Source organism: Vitis riparia, chromosome 7 (genome assembly GCF_004353265.1).
Source record: "Vitis riparia cultivar Riparia Gloire de Montpellier isolate 1030 chromosome 7, EGFV_Vit.rip_1.0, whole genome shotgun sequence".
Taxonomy (NCBI): domain Eukaryota; kingdom Viridiplantae; phylum Streptophyta; class Magnoliopsida; order Vitales; family Vitaceae; genus Vitis; species Vitis riparia.
The window spans coordinates 6816414-6837921 of NC_048437.1; the positions used below are offsets into that span (position 1 = coordinate 6816414).

The 21508-nt window shown below is 36.4% G+C and overlaps 3 protein-coding genes across 4 annotated transcripts; 1 reads left to right on the forward strand and 2 right to left on the reverse strand.

Moving 5' to 3' along the window:
- Positions 1-336: 336 nt before the first annotated feature.
- On the reverse strand, positions 337-7481 carry LOC117918715 (O-fucosyltransferase 31). 2 transcript variants are annotated; one of them, XM_034835564.1, is made up of 10 exons: positions 7254-7481; positions 6091-6153; positions 5914-5984; positions 5701-5782; positions 5456-5544; positions 5160-5363; positions 2656-2923; positions 1739-1966; positions 1436-1633; positions 337-906 (listed from the first exon to the last, which is right to left on the reverse strand). In XM_034835564.1, exons 1-10 carry the CDS (start codon positions 7371-7373, stop codon positions 697-699), a joined length of 1533 nt encoding a protein of 510 aa, XP_034691455.1. In that variant the 5' UTR covers positions 7374-7481; the 3' UTR covers positions 337-696. The 2 variants fall into 2 exon arrangements, with proteins under 2 accessions (XP_034691455.1, XP_034691454.1); XM_034835563.1 differs by having other exon boundaries at positions 5701-5771; positions 5903-5984; positions 7254-7480.
- Positions 7482-9420: 1939 nt separating this feature from the next.
- LOC117919063 (very-long-chain (3R)-3-hydroxyacyl-CoA dehydratase PASTICCINO 2A) lies at positions 9421-12214 on the forward strand. The gene is made up of 9 exons (XM_034836105.1): positions 9421-9623; positions 9713-9824; positions 9934-9952; positions 10051-10139; positions 10233-10286; positions 11001-11071; positions 11157-11238; positions 11747-11843; positions 11928-12214. The coding sequence occupies exons 1-9, from the start codon at positions 9556-9558 to the stop codon at positions 11996-11998; spliced, it is 663 nt and encodes a 220-aa protein (XP_034691996.1). The 5' UTR covers positions 9421-9555; the 3' UTR covers positions 11999-12214.
- Positions 12215-13196: 982 nt separating this feature from the next.
- LOC117919062 (guanosine nucleotide diphosphate dissociation inhibitor At5g09550) lies at positions 13197-21066 on the reverse strand. The gene is made up of 13 exons (XM_034836103.1): positions 20872-21066; positions 20150-20212; positions 19979-20062; positions 18533-18640; positions 18262-18434; positions 17577-17688; positions 16352-16432; positions 16209-16271; positions 15439-15540; positions 15232-15356; positions 14631-14841; positions 13629-13703; positions 13197-13479 (listed from the first exon to the last, which is right to left on the reverse strand). The coding sequence occupies exons 1-13, from the start codon at positions 20956-20958 to the stop codon at positions 13426-13428; spliced, it is 1338 nt and encodes a 445-aa protein (XP_034691994.1). The 5' UTR covers positions 20959-21066; the 3' UTR covers positions 13197-13425.
- Between the last annotated feature and the right edge of the window lie 442 nt (positions 21067-21508).

The window sequence follows — 21508 nt, forward strand, 5'->3', positions numbered from 1 at the left end:
GAGCCAGGCGAGCAAAAACGAGGTCAGTAGCCTTTCTGGGTAGCGAAGTATCCTTGTAACAGTGCTTAGAGGCCTAATTATAGCAGTCGGTTAAATAGGCATGCGGCGCTTCTTTTCCTTTGAAATCTATGGAATTAGAATAATACACAATTTTACCAGGCTTAGATGGAGATGAGTTGAAGGAAATCGCATTGCCCTGTGTACAGCCCAGTTACACCTCTCAACCAATTTAATAGTGAAATGAACATACTGATCTTCAATGTTCTCAATCAGGAGATAGGAAATTGGTCTGGAATTTGATGATAAGGGAAACTTTTGATTTTAAATGCAGTTATGTAATGAAGAGAGTTGGAACAAACAATTGATACTAGTTAATGATACATATGGCATTTGTGATTGTGTCTAGAGACAGTATTCACGATCCAGATGACACAACAATAAACACAACCCTTTTATCTCTCTTCTACTCTTGGTAAATCACATGAATGGTTTTACAAATAGGAGAAGTGGGACTGGTTCTTATTTACCAATATTCCAAGCCACAAACAATAGTACGGTATAAAATCATAAGACAGGTAAGTAGGCTCACATCCCTCAGGATCACATATCTCACCTCAGCATGGCAGATGCAATCAGGAGCAGGGTCTGTATACATAGGTAGGTGGGCAAGCAGTTCTCTGGAGCACATGTCTCATCTTAAGCATTGCACATGCAATCAGGGGCAGGATATGTATAAAGAGATTGTTCAGATTTCCGTAACCTGATCTGCCCTTGTCGGTTTTCATGCCCTTCCACCACAGCCTGTTGGAATTCTGACCAACCTATGCTCTTATTCAGGAAGAGCTGGCCCAACAATGCCATGTTTGGCCTGATTGTCTTCAAGTTCTCATAAGTTCGATGTCCCACCTGTTGCCAAAATGAAAATTCTCATCTTATTATAGATTTCAAATGCAGACTAGAGAGACAGAACTTTTATGACAAATTATTATAAGGAAATTCCTTTACTTTTTTAAGTTAACAAGAACCTTTTTTGTATTCATTATGTAGCCCACTTTCAAGTGTTCAACACAATGATCCCAAAAAATTTATCCTATATTAACTACACAAGCCTCTCTTTTACAGACAGATTGACATCCACCTCCATTGTGCACCCCACACCAGCAACTCCCAGTTCCCAAACCCCCCCAAAAAAAAAAAAAAGGTTTAATAAATATTTTTTTTTTTTTAGTAGATCAAGAGCAACCATTGTATGGGTCCCACCCAAAGATTTCATGCAGGAGTTCAAATGCTGGATTAACTGTTTGACAGTAATCAACTATATGAAATTATTTTGGAGAAGGAAAGTGGAGCACTAAATCCTACAATTTGGACCAGCTTATGCTGCAATTTGATATGATGAATAAGTTTTGGTGTAATTATTAGTCAGGATACCTACCAATGCATTGTGCATATTTCCCGGAGAAGCAGAGATGAAAATGTCACTATGCATGCTAACATAGTAATCAACTGCAGCCAACAAAGATGCCTTTCCCTTAATTTGGGCTCGTTCATCTGAAGAAGCAAGGCTCTTTTTGTCTTCCATTAGTGGAAACAATTCTCTTAACGTTGAAATCCTGGCTGCCCCACCATACACCTGGACATGTTACCATTTTATAGTTAGAACTTGGGAAACAACAGAATAAATTTCATTTTGGGGGGCTTTATGGAGTTGAATATAGAGAAGTATTATAATAGCAACCTTGTGGGAGGCAAGGTATAGTCGAGTAGTGTTGTCAAAGCCCAAAGCTGCAAGCAGCAATCCAATCTCTTCTGGAGTCAATGGACAACGTCCTTGATTCCTCAACTCCTCATCAGTGAACTGAGAGTTCAGGACTCTTCCCTGCCAAATTGTTTGTCGATACTTAGCCAGAGCTAGTTTCTCAGCTTTACCTCCACCAAAATCACAAGCCGAATGGGCAGCCATATCCTGCATTATGAACATATTAAAGAAAGCACATAGACAAAAACTTTACATCCTAAAATCAAAAGTTTGAACAAAGTGGACAAGGCATAGATATTCATAAATAAAACAGAAGGTGTGAGAGTCAACTAACTGAATGCCAACCCAGGGAGTAACTTTTCAAAATGTGATATGTCAAATTTGCAGTCATCCAGTCAATAAAACATTAGGCTTATTTATTTACTTTATTTATTGCCATAAAATCACTAAGTAGGAAGAAGGACGAAAAATCCTTCCCTAATTACATAATCTACTGTACAAGCTCTGATCAAAAGGAGGGAAACCTACACTACTCTAGAAAGCAAAACCATCTGCACAAGTGAACAAAAATCATGAAAAGAATTTCATAAAGGGGCTGAGGATATTAGATTAATATGTGCCATGAAATCACAATGCCACCCATTGCATGTGTGCTGCATGCAATGATACTGCAAGGCAGATAGTGCATGTGGTCTACCAACTAGTCTTACTAGGTATCTCATGAATAAGAAGGCCCGAACCCATTGTCAGGAAAGCTATAACTGAAAACTGAGCAGGTAATTGTACCAATGATGTCAAAGTTCTATTCCTTGATATTTAATCCAGGGCACCATGGTAAAATGCAAAATCAGCACTCCAAATGGATATTGGGTACATCTAGCAGAAGTGAGTCATACCTTATCAAAACGAAGGTGTAGCACAGCAAATTTTCCTGCCTCTTGTTCGCCTTTCACATCAGTAACCTCTTGCAGGTACTCAGTGCCAAATGCTCCATTTTTTTTAGGGTATCGGAGGCGACTGACAAGAGCATCTCCAAGTGCTCTGACATGAGGAACAAAAACCAATGCTTGAAAGTTGACTTTACAGCGTAGGCGTTGGACATCCATAGGCAAGTTGTTGAAAGCCAGACGGTGGGAGAATGGGGCAATTGCAGCAATTCCATAACTGACCATTTAAAACATGTTACACTTCCAGAAAATTTACCAAGTGAAATGAAGGTAAAAAGATCAAAAAGAATACAACAGGTCTACTTACGCTTGAAAATAACAACAAACCTATGCTGAAATTAAAATTATGGTATTATCAAGGGGCTCGGAGATGAATTCAATTGAATATAAATATCACAAGATTCACAACTTTCACAATCTTGGGTAAAGCATTAAAAGTTATAACTGCTCTTGTCCACTTAAAAACATGGGGGATTACTAATGTCTAATGGACATCTGTATCTTGAATAATCCACATTTTACTAGGAAAACATGACGTCACAAAGGACACAAGACTTCATATATAGTCACTCTAATAAAGTGGTTTTGTTGCAAGACATAAATTCACTTAAAATAACAAGGCATACACAAGAACACAAACTCTCTCACTACTTGAAGGCTTGAAGAATGAATTGTAAAACTCTTGGTTGAATGGCCCTAATTTTAGATGCCTCTTCAAGAAATTATTCTATGGGAAATAACCTTTGAACTTACTCTAGAGTTGGAGCAGTCAAAAGGTGTCATATTGTTGGGACTGTTGGGGTTGGATATGATAATTCTGTCATTTCCCCTTCCTTCAGAATAATCAACAGTCTCTAAAACCCATAATTGCTTATGCTAGCTAAGGCCTAAGAACCATGATCTGGTGCATGTTGGCCATGCTGCACTCCACCCTTACTCTTATGTTGGGGACTACATGCACACATATATGCATGTGAGGTCCAGCTCAGATGGCAAGGAATTGAAGTAAAAGATGGAGAGGTTCCATGTTTGATTCCATGTCCCAGGAAAAAGGGGAAGATTATCTACAAAAAATTAATGGCCACCTATAATTATATATAGACTCTTCATTAGACTTTTAATCCTGTTACTCCTTGTCATCCATCAAGAAATGCTTTATGGCAGAAGACTTCTTTATCTCAGCATACCATTTCAGATGGAAAAGCTTTTGACAAATAAAATCAATATGCACTGTTGAGGGTATTAAAGTTCATCCAAACACTATAGGACCTTAATCCAAACATGAACATTTGCAATGTTCTAGTTGAACTAGAAACAATGTGAGTTGTTCAAAAAAAGATTGGAAATGTGAGTAGAGTCCTCGGTGCATGGTGAGATTTCCACAAGGAAGACTCGAGCATCTTCACATTAAGGAATATGTCTGCTGGTCTAAAGCATGCCATCCTCCTCGTTTTCTACATTATGTTCTCCATTTTTTTCTTTTAATATGTAATAATTTTTTTTCCTTTTTTTCTGGATATTACATGGAATCAAACCCTTTGTGGTTCCATCAAGTCCTAGTGGGGATTAGTTTGTGAAAACTTCCAATTCTTCACTCTTACTAGCAAAAGTTTGACATTTTTACAAGGAAATCCAGTTGTTTTCCTACTGCAGGAGCATACAATACAAGAAAGTTGAGTTAGAAGTAACAATAAAAAACAAAGAGGATTCTTTAGATAATGATTCTATCCTCATTAAGTGAGAATTGATTGCACACACAAATTTCTGGCAAGTAATAAGTGGTTAACTTTTTTACCATTCCACAGTAACAGCATAGCATTTGGAATCAAGATCAACAGAGAAAGCCTGACATTTTCACAAAAGATGCATCTTGCTTGCCACTGAATGGCATTCTGGATGGGAGATTCAGAAATACAAATCTAGTAAAAATATGTCCCCACCAAAGATCCTAAAGGCAATAATTACCACTATAAATAATTCATCTATCAAGAGAATATCTTATGTCTCAGGATCACATTCAGGACATTGATATGAGGTCCTATTAAACAACTGGAATGTTTCCACTGACATAAGATCCTGCACAATCATATGACCCACCTAGAATAAATGTGACCCCAAAAGGTTTTGGACCATAAGGTTTGTAAGCTCTCACCAAGATTTTTTCTCAAAAAATTTCACCATCTGTTAAATCAAATATCCTAAGATAACTATTGACTATGCCCAACAAAAATAACTAATTGTTGCTGCACCACTCAATTTAAGATTTATATAAAGGCCGAAGTAATTAGAGTCTATGTTTACTTCAAAAGAACAGCACATCCACTTAATTCTTCCATCGATCTTGAAAAATGATCATGCTTAAACTTAATTCAGAATAAAAGTTTTTTTTATCCCAAACGTCAAAAAACAACTCAACTCTAAATCTAAAGCAGAAGGCCAATGTAACTACTGACCTCTCTAGCACAGGCAAGACATTGTCCAGATACCATTTAGCTGAAGCATGAACAGGTGCTGTTTTAATTCTGGTAGCTCGAATAGCTGTAGCATAATACTCCCTTGTGCTCCAAGAGAAGTCATAAGGCAACTCTCTAACTATAGAAATATCATCCTTCAGGACATTAATAAAGTGATCAACATCAAATATATCCATGAATGAGCTGCAGAAAAAAGAATGCCACTTCAGAATATGTCTCCCTAAAAACTAATAAGGTTCATGAAAAAGTAAGTAGATGCTTGAACAAAAAACTACCTCGAATCCCGCCAAACAGGATTCACTTCAAGATGTGGGATCACAAGTGTAGCATTTAATATCTTAGCAACAGCAACAGCATCACAAATCTACAAACAATACAAATTAAGATATGAACAACCAACTAAGATTTTCTAAAGCAAACATGTGACATAAAAATTTAACCGAGATAATCATTCCTGTTTGGGCCATCCTTGACCCTCTTAATATCCATAGAATGTAATGGCAAACCTAGAATTACCTACCCCCATTCTCTGCTGGTTTAACCCTCCATCAAGAAACACTTGGATGTATCCCTGAGTTTCCTGCGGTAAGCCAGGGGTGCTTTGAATGAAGGATGAATACATCAAAAAAGAATCAATGCATGAAGATACTCGCTACTGAATGCAATGTAAAACACATCATGAGAGACACAAAGTATTGACAATTTCATTGCTTATCACTCACCAGGGGTGCTTGCAGATAATTCACAGGCTTTCCATCCTTGGTTGGCCAAAGGTGTCCAAAGATCAGATTGCTCTACATTTGACTAAACAATAAAAAGATGGACACGTGTCAAACAAAGATTTGTACAATCAGCAAAACAACAAAAATATAAAAGAACATACATGCTACTACATCAACCCCCTACTTACAGATTGGCCTTGTAAAACACTTTTGAGTAGACGTGAATGCCTTGGTTTTGGAGCATTCCATTCCTGCACAAGGATATTAATTTAATAACTGGTATATAGACCAAAAAGTATCAAGTTTACTAAACAGTGCCATATTTATACAGCTTGATGGTATCTTGCTTCAATTGGCTAGATTTGCGTTCCAATAAGCAAGGCTCAGACAGAACTCAGTTTTATTCATGACACCCAGATGTCACTTGGGTTTTCAGGTGACGGTCGGCTTTTAAGGGTTAATCAAACTCTTGTTCCAGTCCCATAGTTAATCGGCCAAGTCCTGAACGAGACCCTAATGCTATGTTTGGTCTAGAATATGTAAAGGAAATAAAAGAAAAAGAAAAAGTAGAATGAAAGGAAAAAATTAAGAAAAATAAAAAACGTCGGTAAATCATTTTTATATACTTCTTCAAATTCAATTCACTTATTTTTCTTCGTTAAATAAAAATTAAATTTTAATTATATTTTATTTTATTTCATAGTTTTTTTTTTTTTATAACGATGAAACAAAGATAAAACCATTTTTCTTTAAAAAAAAATTCCTGCCTTTGTAGTTCCGGAACAAACATAGCCTAAACAACCTCTTCAACTCACCAAATCCGTGGAACTCTTGGTCACTTTCAAAGTGGAGCAATATTCTTTCCTCTTTTATTTTTTCTGCCTAGTTCCTAAAAAAACTTCATTCAAGACTGAGTTATTGAAAAACACCACTCACCTAATCATTTGTGCGTTGAAAACTGACACCAAAATCATTCCAAACCAATTCCCAATTTTCACTTCCAGTAATATTTTATCTTTCGTATTTCTCTCGACCTATTCACGCATTCACAACCTCATATTTTCCGTTGCTCTCTCCAACATCTAACCATAGCCCAGAAAAACCCATTCATTATCAAACCCTAGCTTCCATGTTTAAGAAAAAAAAAAAAAAAACCTTATTCAGGCACAAAATCCACCGACAAACTCCCTTTGGAAATTTTTCCAGCACCAAACTTTCCCTCAAACCAAACAAACATCAAACCCCCCAAAAAAAAAAAAAATCAATAATTATAATAAATAAATAAAACCAAAAAAAGAATCGGTAACACGAAAGCAAAAAAAAAAAAAAACACTCAGAAAGAAGGACGCACCGAGAAAACGGAAGGAGAAGCATGCCCCAATGGACTGAAGAGACTGGGCAAGAAAACCGGAAGAAGCAGAAAAAAGAGACCAGCAAGAGCTCCTCCACGACGAGGCTGATAATAAAACATGGTGGCGGGTGGTGAGAGCGGCGGCAGCTGAGGCTTAGATCTGGAACCCAAAGCGGGAAAGGCAGTCCCTGAAGATAGGGCGTCTTTAACTTATATGGAAGAAAGCCATTAATATTCTTACAGTCTGATGCCTCATGCCCCTTTATTGTTGTGATTACTGTGCATTTTATTACAGCCATGGAAAGACGTCCCTCTCCTGGGCCCATGTTGATAATTATAGGAGGCCATGGTCTTTGGATCCAGCTTTTGGTGGGTGGTGTGCTGTGAAGTCTGTGTGCCTTTTCGATTCTCTCTCCTCTCCTCCCACCGACACTTCACTCTACCACTGCACCTCGCCTTCCCTTTTTCTAAATTCTAACGGACCTGTTTCCCCACTTTAACTAACTTTTTTATCTACTAATTCTACGCATTAAATACACAACATTGTTGTATGAACTCTGAACCACGTTGATCTATAACCCTTTCTGAATCAAACAAAATACCATGATTATAACTAGACTCGACTAACCCCTTCATGGGTGTTTGTAATCTACTGGCCCTCTGCATTTTAAGTGGCCTTTCGTACTCCCTCAACATCCATGGTCAAGACAAATTTGTTGGTTTTGATAAAGAAATCAAGAGTTTAATGGAGAGTGGCATTGACTAGAAAGATGTTTTCTGCTTAGAGAATTAAATCAACCTATTATAATAATTTGACCTCGTATTTATATTTTTTTGTTTTATACTTTAAATTTATTTATTTTTAGAATTAATTGATTAAAACAAATATATTAAATAATCCTAAATTTGTAAATCTAAGATTTTCGATGTATGTTTGAAGTTGAAAAATAATATATATTTTTGTATAAATAGCCTTAGATATTTTGATTATTTATATATAAATTTTAAAAAATAAGATTGTTTTTATAAGAAAATAAACTAGCAAAATATGAAATGCTAGATTTTCAAATTATGAAGTATTTCATCCACTTTAATCAAATAATTTTTTTTAGGTTCTTATGCTTGCTTGTGATGCATATTAAAATAGGTTGCAATATCTCAAAATAATGGGTTATATTTGGCATTTAAATTGAATGGACATCAAAATTGTCCCTAGTGCTACAGAGTAAGATATAAAATTTTCAATAAAATCTATGAATGATGGGTTATCCCAAAAATATCGGTACATACGTAAACAAGACGTTTTATCTAATTGAATCATACCCTTTATGCTTGTGTTACGTATTTTACCACGTAAATGATTTTTTACCAAAATGAATATAAAATGATAACACGATAACTCTTTGATATCTTTAATTAATATTGTATATAAATTATATTCTACTTTATAATACATCTATGTAATGGGTCCCATTTATCTCTCTTTAAGAGGATAGATAACCAACTTAACTTAAGTGGTTCGAAAAATATTGTTTTCATAGTTCAAATCATGGTAGGTAGGTAGAACATCTAATAAAATTTATGTCCACCATCTTTTATTGAATTTTTTTTTTTTCATTCTATTATTAATTTTTTTTTTTTTTGGAACTTGTTCTGAGTTTTTTCGAACAAATGACTAGCAACGAAATGACGTTAATAGCCTCTCATGTCCTGCCTTGTCCAAGAGCTAGATTTGCAGGTCTCCTATTTATAGGATTATCCAAGCTATATTTTATTGTAAGATTTTAACAACCGACACTACACATTTGATGAACATCGGTACATAGCAGTATAGCACTTTGGAAGGGGAAAAGTATGTTATTATAATATTTAATAATTGATTGAAGTCGTGGGCATCCTTCGCTGATTACTATATATGTATGATGGAACGTGACCAATTCACTATCAGGAATAAAGCCTCGCATCACGTCTTTTGTACAATGGAAAAGACAAAACAGAAGAAGAATGGCCCTCTTCGATGGTCCACACCTCATGGGTCAAGTAGCAGAGATCCAACCCTAGTTTATCTGGTTCTGGGTCGATGACAAAACCGACTCCGAGTCACCCGACCCAAACCCGAATCAAAATCCAAATCCAAGGCCAGTTGCATCCACTGTTCAACGTACATTATCGCTGGAAAACAACTGGAAATTATGAGGACGCAGGTGGTTGATCCGCTCACCTAAATCGCTTAAATGCCCATCTAAATTTGCCAACTACGTCTTCAAATACCCAATTTCTGATTCTCTTCGTCAGATCTCCCATGGCGTTCTTCTCACTTCTAAGGCGTCTGTATCTCGCCATCTACAACTGGGTCGTCTTCTTCGGATGGCAAGTTACTCTTTTCTCTCTCCATTTCAGCTTTTCAAGCTTTTATTCCATTCACGTCCTGGGTATTCACGCCTTTCCATTTATTTCAGGGCTCAGGTATTGTTTTTTGCTCTCTCAACTCTGAAAGAATCAGGCCACCAGCATGTCTACCGCGCAGTTGAAAGGCCTCTTCAGCTCGCCCAAACGGCCGCCGTTCTGGAGGTTCGTACGCATACAGACATTCATCTTATTTTATTCACTTTATAATTCAAAATATTTAATGCAATTTCTTTCTTTTTGCTCTGGGGTTTTGAAATCTATTGTCGAACAGATTTTTCATGGCCTAGTAGGTGAGGACTCTGTTCTTCATCAGTTCTTTGATTTCCCAGGAGAATAATATTTTTGTTACTTAGAATAAAGATTTTTTCTTTTTCTGTATGTTCAAAAGGATTGGTGAGATCTCCAATCACAGCGACACTGCCACAGATTGGTTCAAGGTTGTTTGTAACTTGGGGCATTTTATGGAGTTTTCCTGAGGTTGGTTAATTAAAATAGTTATTCTTCTTCTTCTTGTTTATATTCTCACTTGTAAAAGTTTCTGCTAATAATATGAAGTCCATTGTGTTGTAGGTTCAAACTCATGTACTTGTTAGCTCTTTGGTGATCAGCTGGTCTATCACTGAGGCAAGTTGATTTTCAACCCATGATGTCTGGTTATAAATTTTGGTTATCTTGTTAATTGGCTGGATTCTTTTAAGTATAGTGTAAAAGTAGTGGCCTCCTTTTTGCTTTATATGGTTAAGATCCCAATCAGAACTCTGATTTATCTTAATGGAGTATCCAGTTCCATTCAAGGGGAATATGGATCATAGAGCCACACATAGGACGGCAGGGGGCCATGCGTGTAATTTGCCCGTTGCGGCCCACAACCCTACCCAGTAAAAGAAAGAAACAAAGGAGAGGCAGATGTAGAGATGACACCATGATATAGGTTGTCGCTCAGGGCAGGTCCCATTCCTGGGGTTTTTAAAGGAGTTTGACTGGGGAAGTAGACTTTAGCATTTTTTGCTTGAATTGACTGCATGCAGATCAAACCTTTGCTAGCAAGCTTGATAGCCTGATAAGCTCACTGCAGTTACAACTTGTCATAGTTAGGCAAATATTTGCAAGCTATTGAACTTTTTAATGTCTATTTATGTCCATAGACCAGAAGGTACTTAAGAACGTGTTTTTCCACACAGGATCAGTACTGATATTTTCATTTTACATGCCACGGTTTGATGATAGTTTCTGCCTGGAAATTGTCGCTTCCTGACTGTTTGGTCAACTAGCTTGTCATAAAATTACCAATCAATTATCTTTTAACTCAGTAGTAAATATCATTGCATGTAATTGCAGATCATTCGGTATTCTTTCTTTGGCGTGAAGGAGTTGCTTGGTTTTGCACCAGCCTGGCTCTTGTGGCTCAGGTTTGAATGATGTAACCCATACCCATGGATGGAAAGAATTGAATCCATGTCTAGATTTTATTAACATCAAATTTGTGGCAAGCAGGTATAGCACCTTTCTGTTGTTGTATCCAACCGGCATTACCAGTGAAGTTGGTCTAATATATATTGCCTTGCCATACATTAAGGTAAATAATTCAATGGTGCATGATAGTTTGTATGTTAATTTTTGTTTTCTCGTGGAACTATACTTTAGCTGATTGGATATTTTCTACATCACAGTGAGGTTATCCTGTTGATATTTAGGTAGAGCACAATCTGGTTACTTAAAAGGCCTATCCTAAATGCAGTGGGGTTCAGGAACAATGTTGTTGAAGTGTGATTAAAATAATGAGCTTGTTGATTTGGTTTTTCTCCAGTGGCAACTGATGTCCTCCCATGATATTTGTGACCCTAGGATGTTTTCCTTTAATCATAAATCCGCTGCAACTTACCACTGTTGAAAATTCTGTTTTCATTTTTTGCTTAGCTTTGTCTATTTTAGGGTTTGCTTTCTATGTAGTCAGTTTATCATTTCATATTGTGTCCATTGTGCTACAAGATGTTAATTTCAAATAAAAACAAGACTAAGTAGCCATCTTTATGCAGTTATTTGTTTGAATAATGCCAGACGAATAAACCAAGCTATTTTTGCAGGAATCAGCAAAATATTGTTTAAGGATGCCCAACAAATGGAACTTCTCTTTTGATTACTTCTATGCTGCTCTTCTGGTCATTGCATTCTATGTACCAGGCATGGACTCTACATCCATCTTTAGCAGCTTTCACCAATTCATGTGCTGATTTTTAACTGATTGAATGGCATGATTTATTTCAGGCAGTCCTCATATGTACCAGTACATGCTTGGGCAGAGGAAGCGAGCTCTCTCCAAATCGAAGAGGGAGTAGAGTAAATTTTCAATGTTGAACTCTGGTTTATTGAAGCTTTGTAAGTGTAGCAGCATAACATTTTTCCAGTTCATGATTTGGGCTTGACAAATTTGTTTTTAGCATGGGCAAAATCTTTAAATCTCCTAAAGGCTTAAAAAGAATGAGGTTGATGTTTTAGAAACTGTATCCATGGACATCAGCTCATGTCAAATATCTTTTCATATTTTTTCTGCAGTGTCAGTGAAATCAAAGATGTACCCATAGTATAATAGACATCGGCTGTCTAGTGACCAGCGCCAATTAGAAAAAGGGCAAAAGGGCGAAAAAAAAAAAAGAACAAAAAGGAACTAAAGAAACAAAACTGTTATTCATATGGCTACTGAAAAAAGAGAGAAAATTGAACTGCAATGGGTAAAAAAAGGATTCTTGCAGAGAAAAGATTGGGGTTCATGCAGCTAGTTGAATTCAATAGTTCAAATCAATACATTTTTATAGCATAGAAATCAAAATATTATTTGTCTCTACTAACTTCCTGACCAAGATAACTCACTACTAAATCAAGTACTGAATCAAGAATAGAGAGCCGGCCATAGAAACCTGTAATTTAATGACAAAAGTTTGTACCTATTTGAAATTTCTGAGTGAGAACATTGACCTTCTGATGCTCAGTGAAATTCAATGGAAATCAAGGTGAGGACTCAATTCGGGAATTTTTTATCTGATAATTGACAAAAATTGCCGTTAGGAGTCTCTGTGGCTTTTATCAAGGCTTTTAGTCACCATAGGAGATCTTTAAACATGGAAAATCATCTGAATGGAGCGATGATGAAACTGAATAGCATAGACATGAATTTTTAGAATGTTCCTTCAGCAGTCAGATTCATCAATGTTCAACAAAAAGGGTAAATGGTTTCACCATTTGGCCACTATATAACACAAAGTGATCAAGTGAATTATTTCTTGTTGCTTCTTCCATAGAATTTGAGCAGTTTATGATCCAAAACAATATTCGGGGACATGGAATTGGGAGCAGAACTTGGAAGTTTGACTCTTCATTATGAGCGGTGTATGGTACTGCAGAACTGAACTAAAGACCTGGTTCAGGGTATGAGACTACTAAATGAATTGCATCTCATATCCTCAAAAAATTAAAGACCGTATTCCTAGGGCAGACATGTCTACAATCATATATTGCAATGGTCTCCAGAAAAAGAGGGGCAGGGAATAAAGATAAAAATTATAAACACCACGTTCTCTTCCGGTCCTTTTGGCCACACAATCTGCAAAAGCTATAAAAATTTATGAAGGAAAATATCCAATAATTTATTCGAGTTGAAACAAATAAACTTCCAGCACAGAACTGGAGGGTAGGATTCTGATGACTGAATAAGGCAATCAGTCTCTTGCAAAGATCTGTGCAACAACTGTTAAAATGCCCCAATATTTCATTCTTCATCAGCAGCACTTGCAGCACTCAGATCCACTGTTAGGTCAAGATTCTGAAATAAGAAAGATATGATCAGTAAACTCTCAACTATTACAGACTTCATCTAAACCTATACTATGTCCAGTTTCATGGATTTCTAATCTAGAAGAAGAAAGATATAGATTACCATATATATATTACCATAATCCAATTAAGAAATACCTTTCCAGTTATCCGGCTGTACATTGCAATCACATCTTCAACCGTAGATTCAAAGTGTGTTGTTGCATCATAACTCTGCATGGTATTCCAGTTTCAATAAGTCTACGCAGAGACCAATGGGGAAAAAAGAACAAAGAAGAGAAAAAAGAAAAGGAAGAAAAAGGAAAAGTTCTGCCATTGTATTTGTCATCTGGGACCATTTCAGTAATCCAACTAACTACTTTTAGCTACTCTGCCCTTGCTACACAACAAAAGCTTTTGTTGTTCTAGGCATAAGAAGAAGAAGAAGAAGAAGAAGAAACAATAAGGGCTGTTAGCCCACTAGCTAAGGACAATAAGGCTACAAAGTCTGCAACCTTCCCTGGCTTTCTACCATGGTTATCTGTAATGCCCATTATATGTCGATCTCTTCAAGATAGTGCAATAATTCTATTGACGTAGGTTGTCTTCATCCCTATCATAGGGATGTAGGCAGCCAGGAAATTAAAGGTAGGTGCACCCACAAATTTAAATAAACAAATGTCAACTTTATTTGTATGATGAGTTCATAATTGGAATTAACTCGTAGCAAGGGCTTGTAACTAAAAGATGTAGTACTATCTTGAATGGAGTTCCTAACCAAGTGATGATTATGAGGTTTATGCTTGAATGGTTAGCAAGGACACTGCTGAATTTAGTTAGACATATTACACAAAGAAATGGGGTTTTTCTTACTCGTATTCTTATTGTGAGGTTAGCATATGGAGTAAGGCTCATCAATCCTCATTTCTGGAGAAATAAAGCCATTTTTTAAAAAATCTTTAATTTGTTAAGTAATATCAGCCATATGCGCAGTTGTTGACAAGCAAGGTCAGGATGCTGGTATTGGCAATCAAAATACTTGAAACAACTCTTTTGTTCCCAGCTTGAAGATTCTCAGTTCTTGATGGCACAGTAAACTTCAAATCAATTTTAACTTCCAAAAGAGGAAAGAAAGGAAAATCACGATCTACATATACTTACAGTTGATATGAAACAATTATCTTCATCTTGCTTGTTAGCTGGCTCATATCTGTCATATGCATCAAAAAATATCTCATCTACTTGGCCAAGGAGCTCTATGCCAGGCTTCAATTCCATCTCAGGGTTATCAGTCTCTGCTTCTGTTGTAACGAAAGCAATGTATTTCCCTTTTGGAGCTACATTGTGCGAATAAGAACAGCAGAACAAATACCTGTAACATTGGCATATTCAAGAAGCATATTGAGAAAATTCCAGGGATACTTGGAATTGGGCTTTGCAGTTATTGGTTTTTTCTCTTCCATCTTCACTTCTTACAATTAGATCAATGTTGGATGGAAATAAGACTCCTTTCTAAGTGAAGCAGATATCGTCTAATATGTAGCTAACACTCCCCTCTAATTTTAACAAGATGAGATATGGATAGTATTATAGAATTAATAGTACTTAACTGGAAGTGTGAACCAGAAACTTGTACTGAACATTTGATTAATTTCAAACACAGGATGAATGCTCATATCTGTGGTGTGTGTCTCCCACACACGTAAATAACATAGATTCTCCATGACACAATCTAAGAGTAAGAGAAATTTAGAGAACGTACATATCTGATTTACGCCCAAGTTGCTTCTGAGGTAGAATAACCTGGACTGAGTGAGAATCACTGGTGTTTGGGATGGGATGACTCATTATACATATTGCACGAGCAACTTTACCAACTGTTCCTACCTGTTTCAATGAAGATGATGTTGCCAATCACATGAAGACCAACATGATTAAGCTATAGATGGGGGTCTTCTTCAGAAGTTACCTTGTCAGGCAAATATGAAGGATCGCATACAACTTTTTTGCATTTTGCAGTTTCTCCTTCTGATGTCACACCAAAAGCTTTTCCATTTTCATCAAACTCTACCTATGGCATCAAACACCATGGCTCAATAACATGAAAACTATACTAGATCAAATTCAGTAATTATGATTGAGGTGGATGAAGCCTTTTTTTACTCGTCTTTGTATGATCTATTGTCTAAAGTCATCATGTCTTCTCGCCATTTTGACCCATGACCTTTTCAGCATCATTTTTTTTTTGCAGACTTTTATCATTTTTATTTTTTGTATAAACCCTTCAACTTGAACTAAATCATTCCTCTCTAATAGAGCAGTCATTGTTTTACGCTGCACCATATCGTTAGGTTATTCCATTATCTTGTACTCAATTAGGTCTATCACTTAAGTTGTCTCATTTTGCTTCATTCTTAATTAGCGTTTTCATTTATATTCCTAATAATTCATCTCGACCTCATTCTATATGCTATGCTTATTTCATGTGCATGTTATTCCTTGAACGCTTACTCTTTTTTATCATAAAGCATTCATTTCATTATTTCTTTTTTCCAATTAAATGGGTAACGTCCCTTTCAAACTTGCCCTCCCTATTGAATGATTGATCAAAGGTGACAATAACAGCAAGTTAAGAGCTATTCCTGGCAAGGCTCCATCAAAGGCAATGGAAAAATCTATAAAATTTCACATATTTCTTGAAGAAAAAAAGCTTCGAGCACACTGATATTAGAATATTACCTTGCATTCTGGCTTGTTGAGCATGTAGGTACCACCATAAACAGCACTCAGACGAGCAAATGCCTGCAAAACATGAGGCACATAATGTCATTGCAGTTTTGTAATCATCCAACAGATGCTTGTAATTTTGGAGGAAAACAAACCTGAGGTAGTTCTCCTAGCCCGTAAAGGGGATAAATATAAGGAGATCCTCCCTGAAAACGTGCTAAAGACTCTGCATATAACTTTTCAAAGCAAAATCTGAAACAAGTTAGCAGACCATAAAATTCATTTTGAACAAGTGAACATGGAGAAGAGAAAATAGAAGACAATGTACTCTTCATCATCAGTTTACACTCAAAGACTCTTGTGCACACGCATGACATCACTCCTAGCACAATTTTTTTTTTTATAGTAACTCTAATCGAGTCCACAATTTACATATTAAGATAAGTTAAGTGTCTCAAACCATGCTGTCACATAAATGGCAATTTTATTTTATTTATTTGATAGGTAAAAAAAAAACAGAAGAAAAAATTAAATTTAAAAAATGCCTCTGGACTTGGTGCCTGAGGCATTGTTCTGGCAGCTACAACTTAGGTATGGTGGCTCTTTCTGTAGTTTGCTAGCTGAATACCAGGGCTAACTACTAAATGGTCCATGTGCTCAAAAACAAATTAATTTAATCCACAGATATATATGATTTCATGATCAGCTAATTTTTCAATTTTAAAAGCTTAATAAGTATGGTAAAGGGAAAACACACACACACACACACAAAACTTTGTTAACTAAACAGCTCACTGAGCATCCATAGATTTCCCAATAATACATTTTCTCCAGTTTGGTAATCACAATAACAGTGAATACAGTATCATTCACTTAGTTGTGATTCCAATAACATTTCTTTTTGAGGGATGAAATAAGGGTTCATATGAGTATAGCCTGTTCTGATTTGAAGTCATCATCCACCAAGATATACCAATAAACATAAACAAAATCAAGCAAACACATCAAAATCACCATAAAAAATGACTTCTGGTATGACATTTGTCTTAAAACATGCAATGAATCTTCCCTAGTTATATTTTTGGTTTTAATTTTTCAGGAGGGGCAAGGGCAACCCCCAACCCCAGGCACTAGGTGGCTCTGCCCCTCCATTAATTGTTCTGAGCATGTGGTGGCATGTATGTGTTTTGAGAAAATACAAAACGGGGAATATTGTAAATGGAATGTGCCAAAAGACAACTTCATTCAAAAGCCATTTTTCTTTTCTTTTTGTTTTTGGTGATAGGCCAACTACAGTGAAAAGTCTTCTAAATTGACACCACCAAAAGCCTACAAAGAAAAAAAGAAAGAAGAAGTGGATGGAATAAAAGAAATTATCACCTTCATTTTTTTTATGAAATCCAGAGCCGGCTTATCCAAGTACTTGTCATCTGTATACATTGCCAATGCATGTCCAATAAAGTCAACCGTATTGTCATCAAGTCCATACTTCCTACAAACAACATTACCAGAATTCAAAGTGTAAGCCTAGAGATCAATTCATATTCTTACAGAATTTTACTTCAGGACTCACTTAGTGAAACAATTCCAAACCTCCTACTTAGAGTCAAATTTTACACCCATTTCATTCTCTATCATTCCTTCTCTCTCCGTTCATATTTAGTCTTCTGTTATGTCGTAGGCTTCATTTCAGAAAACCCTCTTTATAGTTCCATAAGCCTTCACTCCCATTTCTAAACTATAGGCACCACATGTCTTAGATACTTAGGCCTTCCAATCCCTAATGCCAGTCTTGCACTCAAATTTTGGGTCATTCTCCTTACCTCATTATTTGTTGATAAAGAAAGTTCATAAATTTCTTGTCAGATTTCCAATACCATAGAACATATATCAAATGCAATTTAGCTTCACCAAGCATGTATAAACTCAGATTAATCTAGTTGAAAGATATGACCTTATAACAAAATACTCAGTTGGCTCAAGTTCAAAGATATGACCAAATTTAAAGAAAAAAAATATAAGTGAATAAAAGTGAAAGGGGACCAAGATGAGAATAAGATAGTACGAAATAACTTCTCTTGCTGTGACTTTGCGGAGGTCCATTTTTTCATGAGATTTTGGATCATTTTCATCATAGTCCTGCACATAAATGAAGAATTTCCGAGCACGGCGTTTTTCAAATAGTCCCATTAGTGGGGATTTAAGTGCTTCCACGTCAGTAGCTGGTACTTTGTGAATCTGGAAACAGTGATTGATTATGAAACGCAGTTAGAAGCGCATGATATATATCAATGTGATAAACAAATACTCCGTACAAAAGTTACTAAGGTTCACACCTTCCCTTTGTTGTACACAAAACTACCATCCACAGCCTTGAAATTCAGGTATTTGGTAACATTAGTGTGGATGAGAACCCGAACCAAGGCACCATTGGCCATCATAAACTGTCAAGGCATAGAAAATTAAGACAATAACTAGAACAATGTGCTAAACAAACCTAATGGATACCTAGATTCAATGCCACAAGTTGCTTGAACAACATGCTGATATTACTATCCTCATTTTATTTAAAGCATCATACGTGAATCTCTACAGTATAGCCATTTCATTCTAGAACTGTTTCTAACCCATAATCACTATGCACCAATAGGCAAATTCATAACAACTTCACTTACTGACGCAAGTCTGAATTGGCAACAACCATGAATGTTTTTTTCTCTGGTGCCTGAGATGTTTATTAGAATAAAAAAAAATGATGAAGTTAGGAAAACGGATAGCCTCACACCCCACGTTCCTTCCTTGATATTTTTAATGTCATAAAAAAAAAAAAATCAGTTGTAGATCACAACATCGAGTTTTTAATCTCACATATTGGATCCATTTTTAACTTTAAGATATACCGAACTCATTATTCTTAGTTCAATGAATCTTTGGAGTGATCTGCATCTTCAGCTACTCAATTAAAGGCGTAAAGGCATCATTGGTAAAAGTTTAGGTCATTGTTTCAGTATCCATGTAGCCACTGCAGTTTTTCACATAATTTTTACCTGGACTGCATAAGTTTCTGTTCATCAAACAATCAACTTAAAAATTTGAAGCCCCTAATCAGATTGACTCTTTCAAGCTATGCAAAGAATTAAATGTCTTTCTCATTAGTGTCTATAGTTGTTTTATTTGTTCTTATTCTTTTCGTTTTTTCTGACTACCATGCTCCATGTAACCCCTTTTCATGAACATCAGAAAGTCACAACGTACAAAGACTTGAAACTCAAAAGAAAAAAAGAGGGGAAAAAGAAAGGATTCCACTTGAAAAGAATACTGAATGTCTGAAAGACTGAAATTAGATACATCCATATATAGATGCATGAACATTATGGAAAATAACATCCCAGCTGTCCTTTTGGGTCAATTGGTACCAACATTTGCACATTGCAGGTCCACAGGACCTGTAAAAACCAAAAGCTGAGAGTAGAAAAATATCATATGTGTACGACTAGACAGAATTCAATTCTTGGTTAAAGCTTGTTACTTCAGATAGTCTTTCTTTGAATCTTGTGACTGCTTACAATCCTTACAAGTACTAATGTAGCTCAAGTTTAGGTCATGAAACCAGAGCTCAGAATTGAGTGAAGCCGGTTGGTTCGCTAAAATTTCATAACCAATGTATTGGGCATTGTGAGAAAAAATGAGTAGAATGTAATTTGCCAGAGAAGTAGAATATTTAATTACCTATCAGAAGTCAGAAATGGAATTTATGTAATGATGGTGAATAAATAAATTACCTTAGGGATCATATCAATATTATAGTCTTTGCTTGAACCCAAATTTTCTGGAGGCTTGTCATCACCCCTGAATCGCTTCCAAAGCTATAAGCCAACGATGAAGATGAAAGCCATATCAAAATTAGGTGTATTTAACAAAAAAAAAAGTGATGTAACCATATAAATGATTACCTGGTTGAGATTAAGAGAGGTTGATTCCCCTCCATAGTAGTCGTTTCTATCCATATGCAATACCTATGATAAAGAAATACCAACAAGTGAGTCCCTTGCCAAAGATTTGACTGAGAATCAAGCACCTTACCGTCCCTGAATGACTTCCTTGTTATTGCTTAATGATCATCCAGCAGATTCAATTCAAAATTATGATAATAGAAATAATCAACAATTTTTTATGAAACTCTGCTCATGGAGAAAACCAATTTAGAATATCTCGAGTCTAGACCCAGGCAATAGGCTATATTTCCTTTTGTTCATTTCATTTCAAGCTTGACGACGCCCACAGATCTTGAAAATAATAATAACAATAAAACCAAACCCTATCCAGGAGATCATATTAATTTATAGATCACAGTTATGAGCAGATGAATCTGTGCCAAAAGAAGTTGTGGAGATGTTTGGAAAACCATTGAAGAAATGTTTTTCACAGCCTAAAATGATTTTTCTTTTAAATTAAAATCATCAAATGCGTTTAAATCAAAGCCCAGCATCAGATATATGAGGCGATACCTTTTACAGATAAGCGGCGAGCAATTTTCGAGTCTAATGTAATTCGTCAAAAATCAAACAAAATTCAAAAATCAATTTATGAATGATGCAGAATAAGAGTTCATCACAGATCAGAGTAAGGATCCAGAAATTAAAGATCAAAAACAAGAGACAGGGAGGGTGAGTACTTTGAGGCCATTGACAGAGAGGATGCCACTCAGAATGCATTCCTTCAGACCTGTTCCAAGAACTATTACATCGTATTCTTCATCCATGGCTGCACTTCAATTACACTGCACCACCTGAGATCCAAGCGAAATGAATTCACGAGAGAGAGAGAAAGAGAGAGAGTAAAACTGCAGAGCAGGTCTCTAGGGGGGTCTCCCGGAAGTTTCTGTTAAAACCGGTATGAACCACCACCCACTGCCACGTGCCAATCCCTCTAGGCCTACATTTGGCGGGAAACGAAGTATACGAAAATTTCTTCTCTAGCCCCAAAGAAGCAGCCTACGGGGCTTTTGACTAATGGGCTCACTATGAAAAAATTATTTTTAGGCCAGGTCCAGTGATTTGTGGCCTGTCACAGCCTCAGGCAATCTTCTTGGGTTTCGAACGCCAACCCTGGTCGGTTATGGCGTCTGGGTGGAGTACTTTACGTGTCAGGGCTTTGGTAACATTACAGAAAAACTTGGGCATTGCCCACCAGCCCAACTCATTCTGGACTGCGCCCGAATCTAGTGATAACGCTTAGGGCTTTAATCCTTTCAATTAGCTGGTTTCCTGCATAAAGTTACCTCGTTTGGAGGCTACTCTACCTTTTTTTAC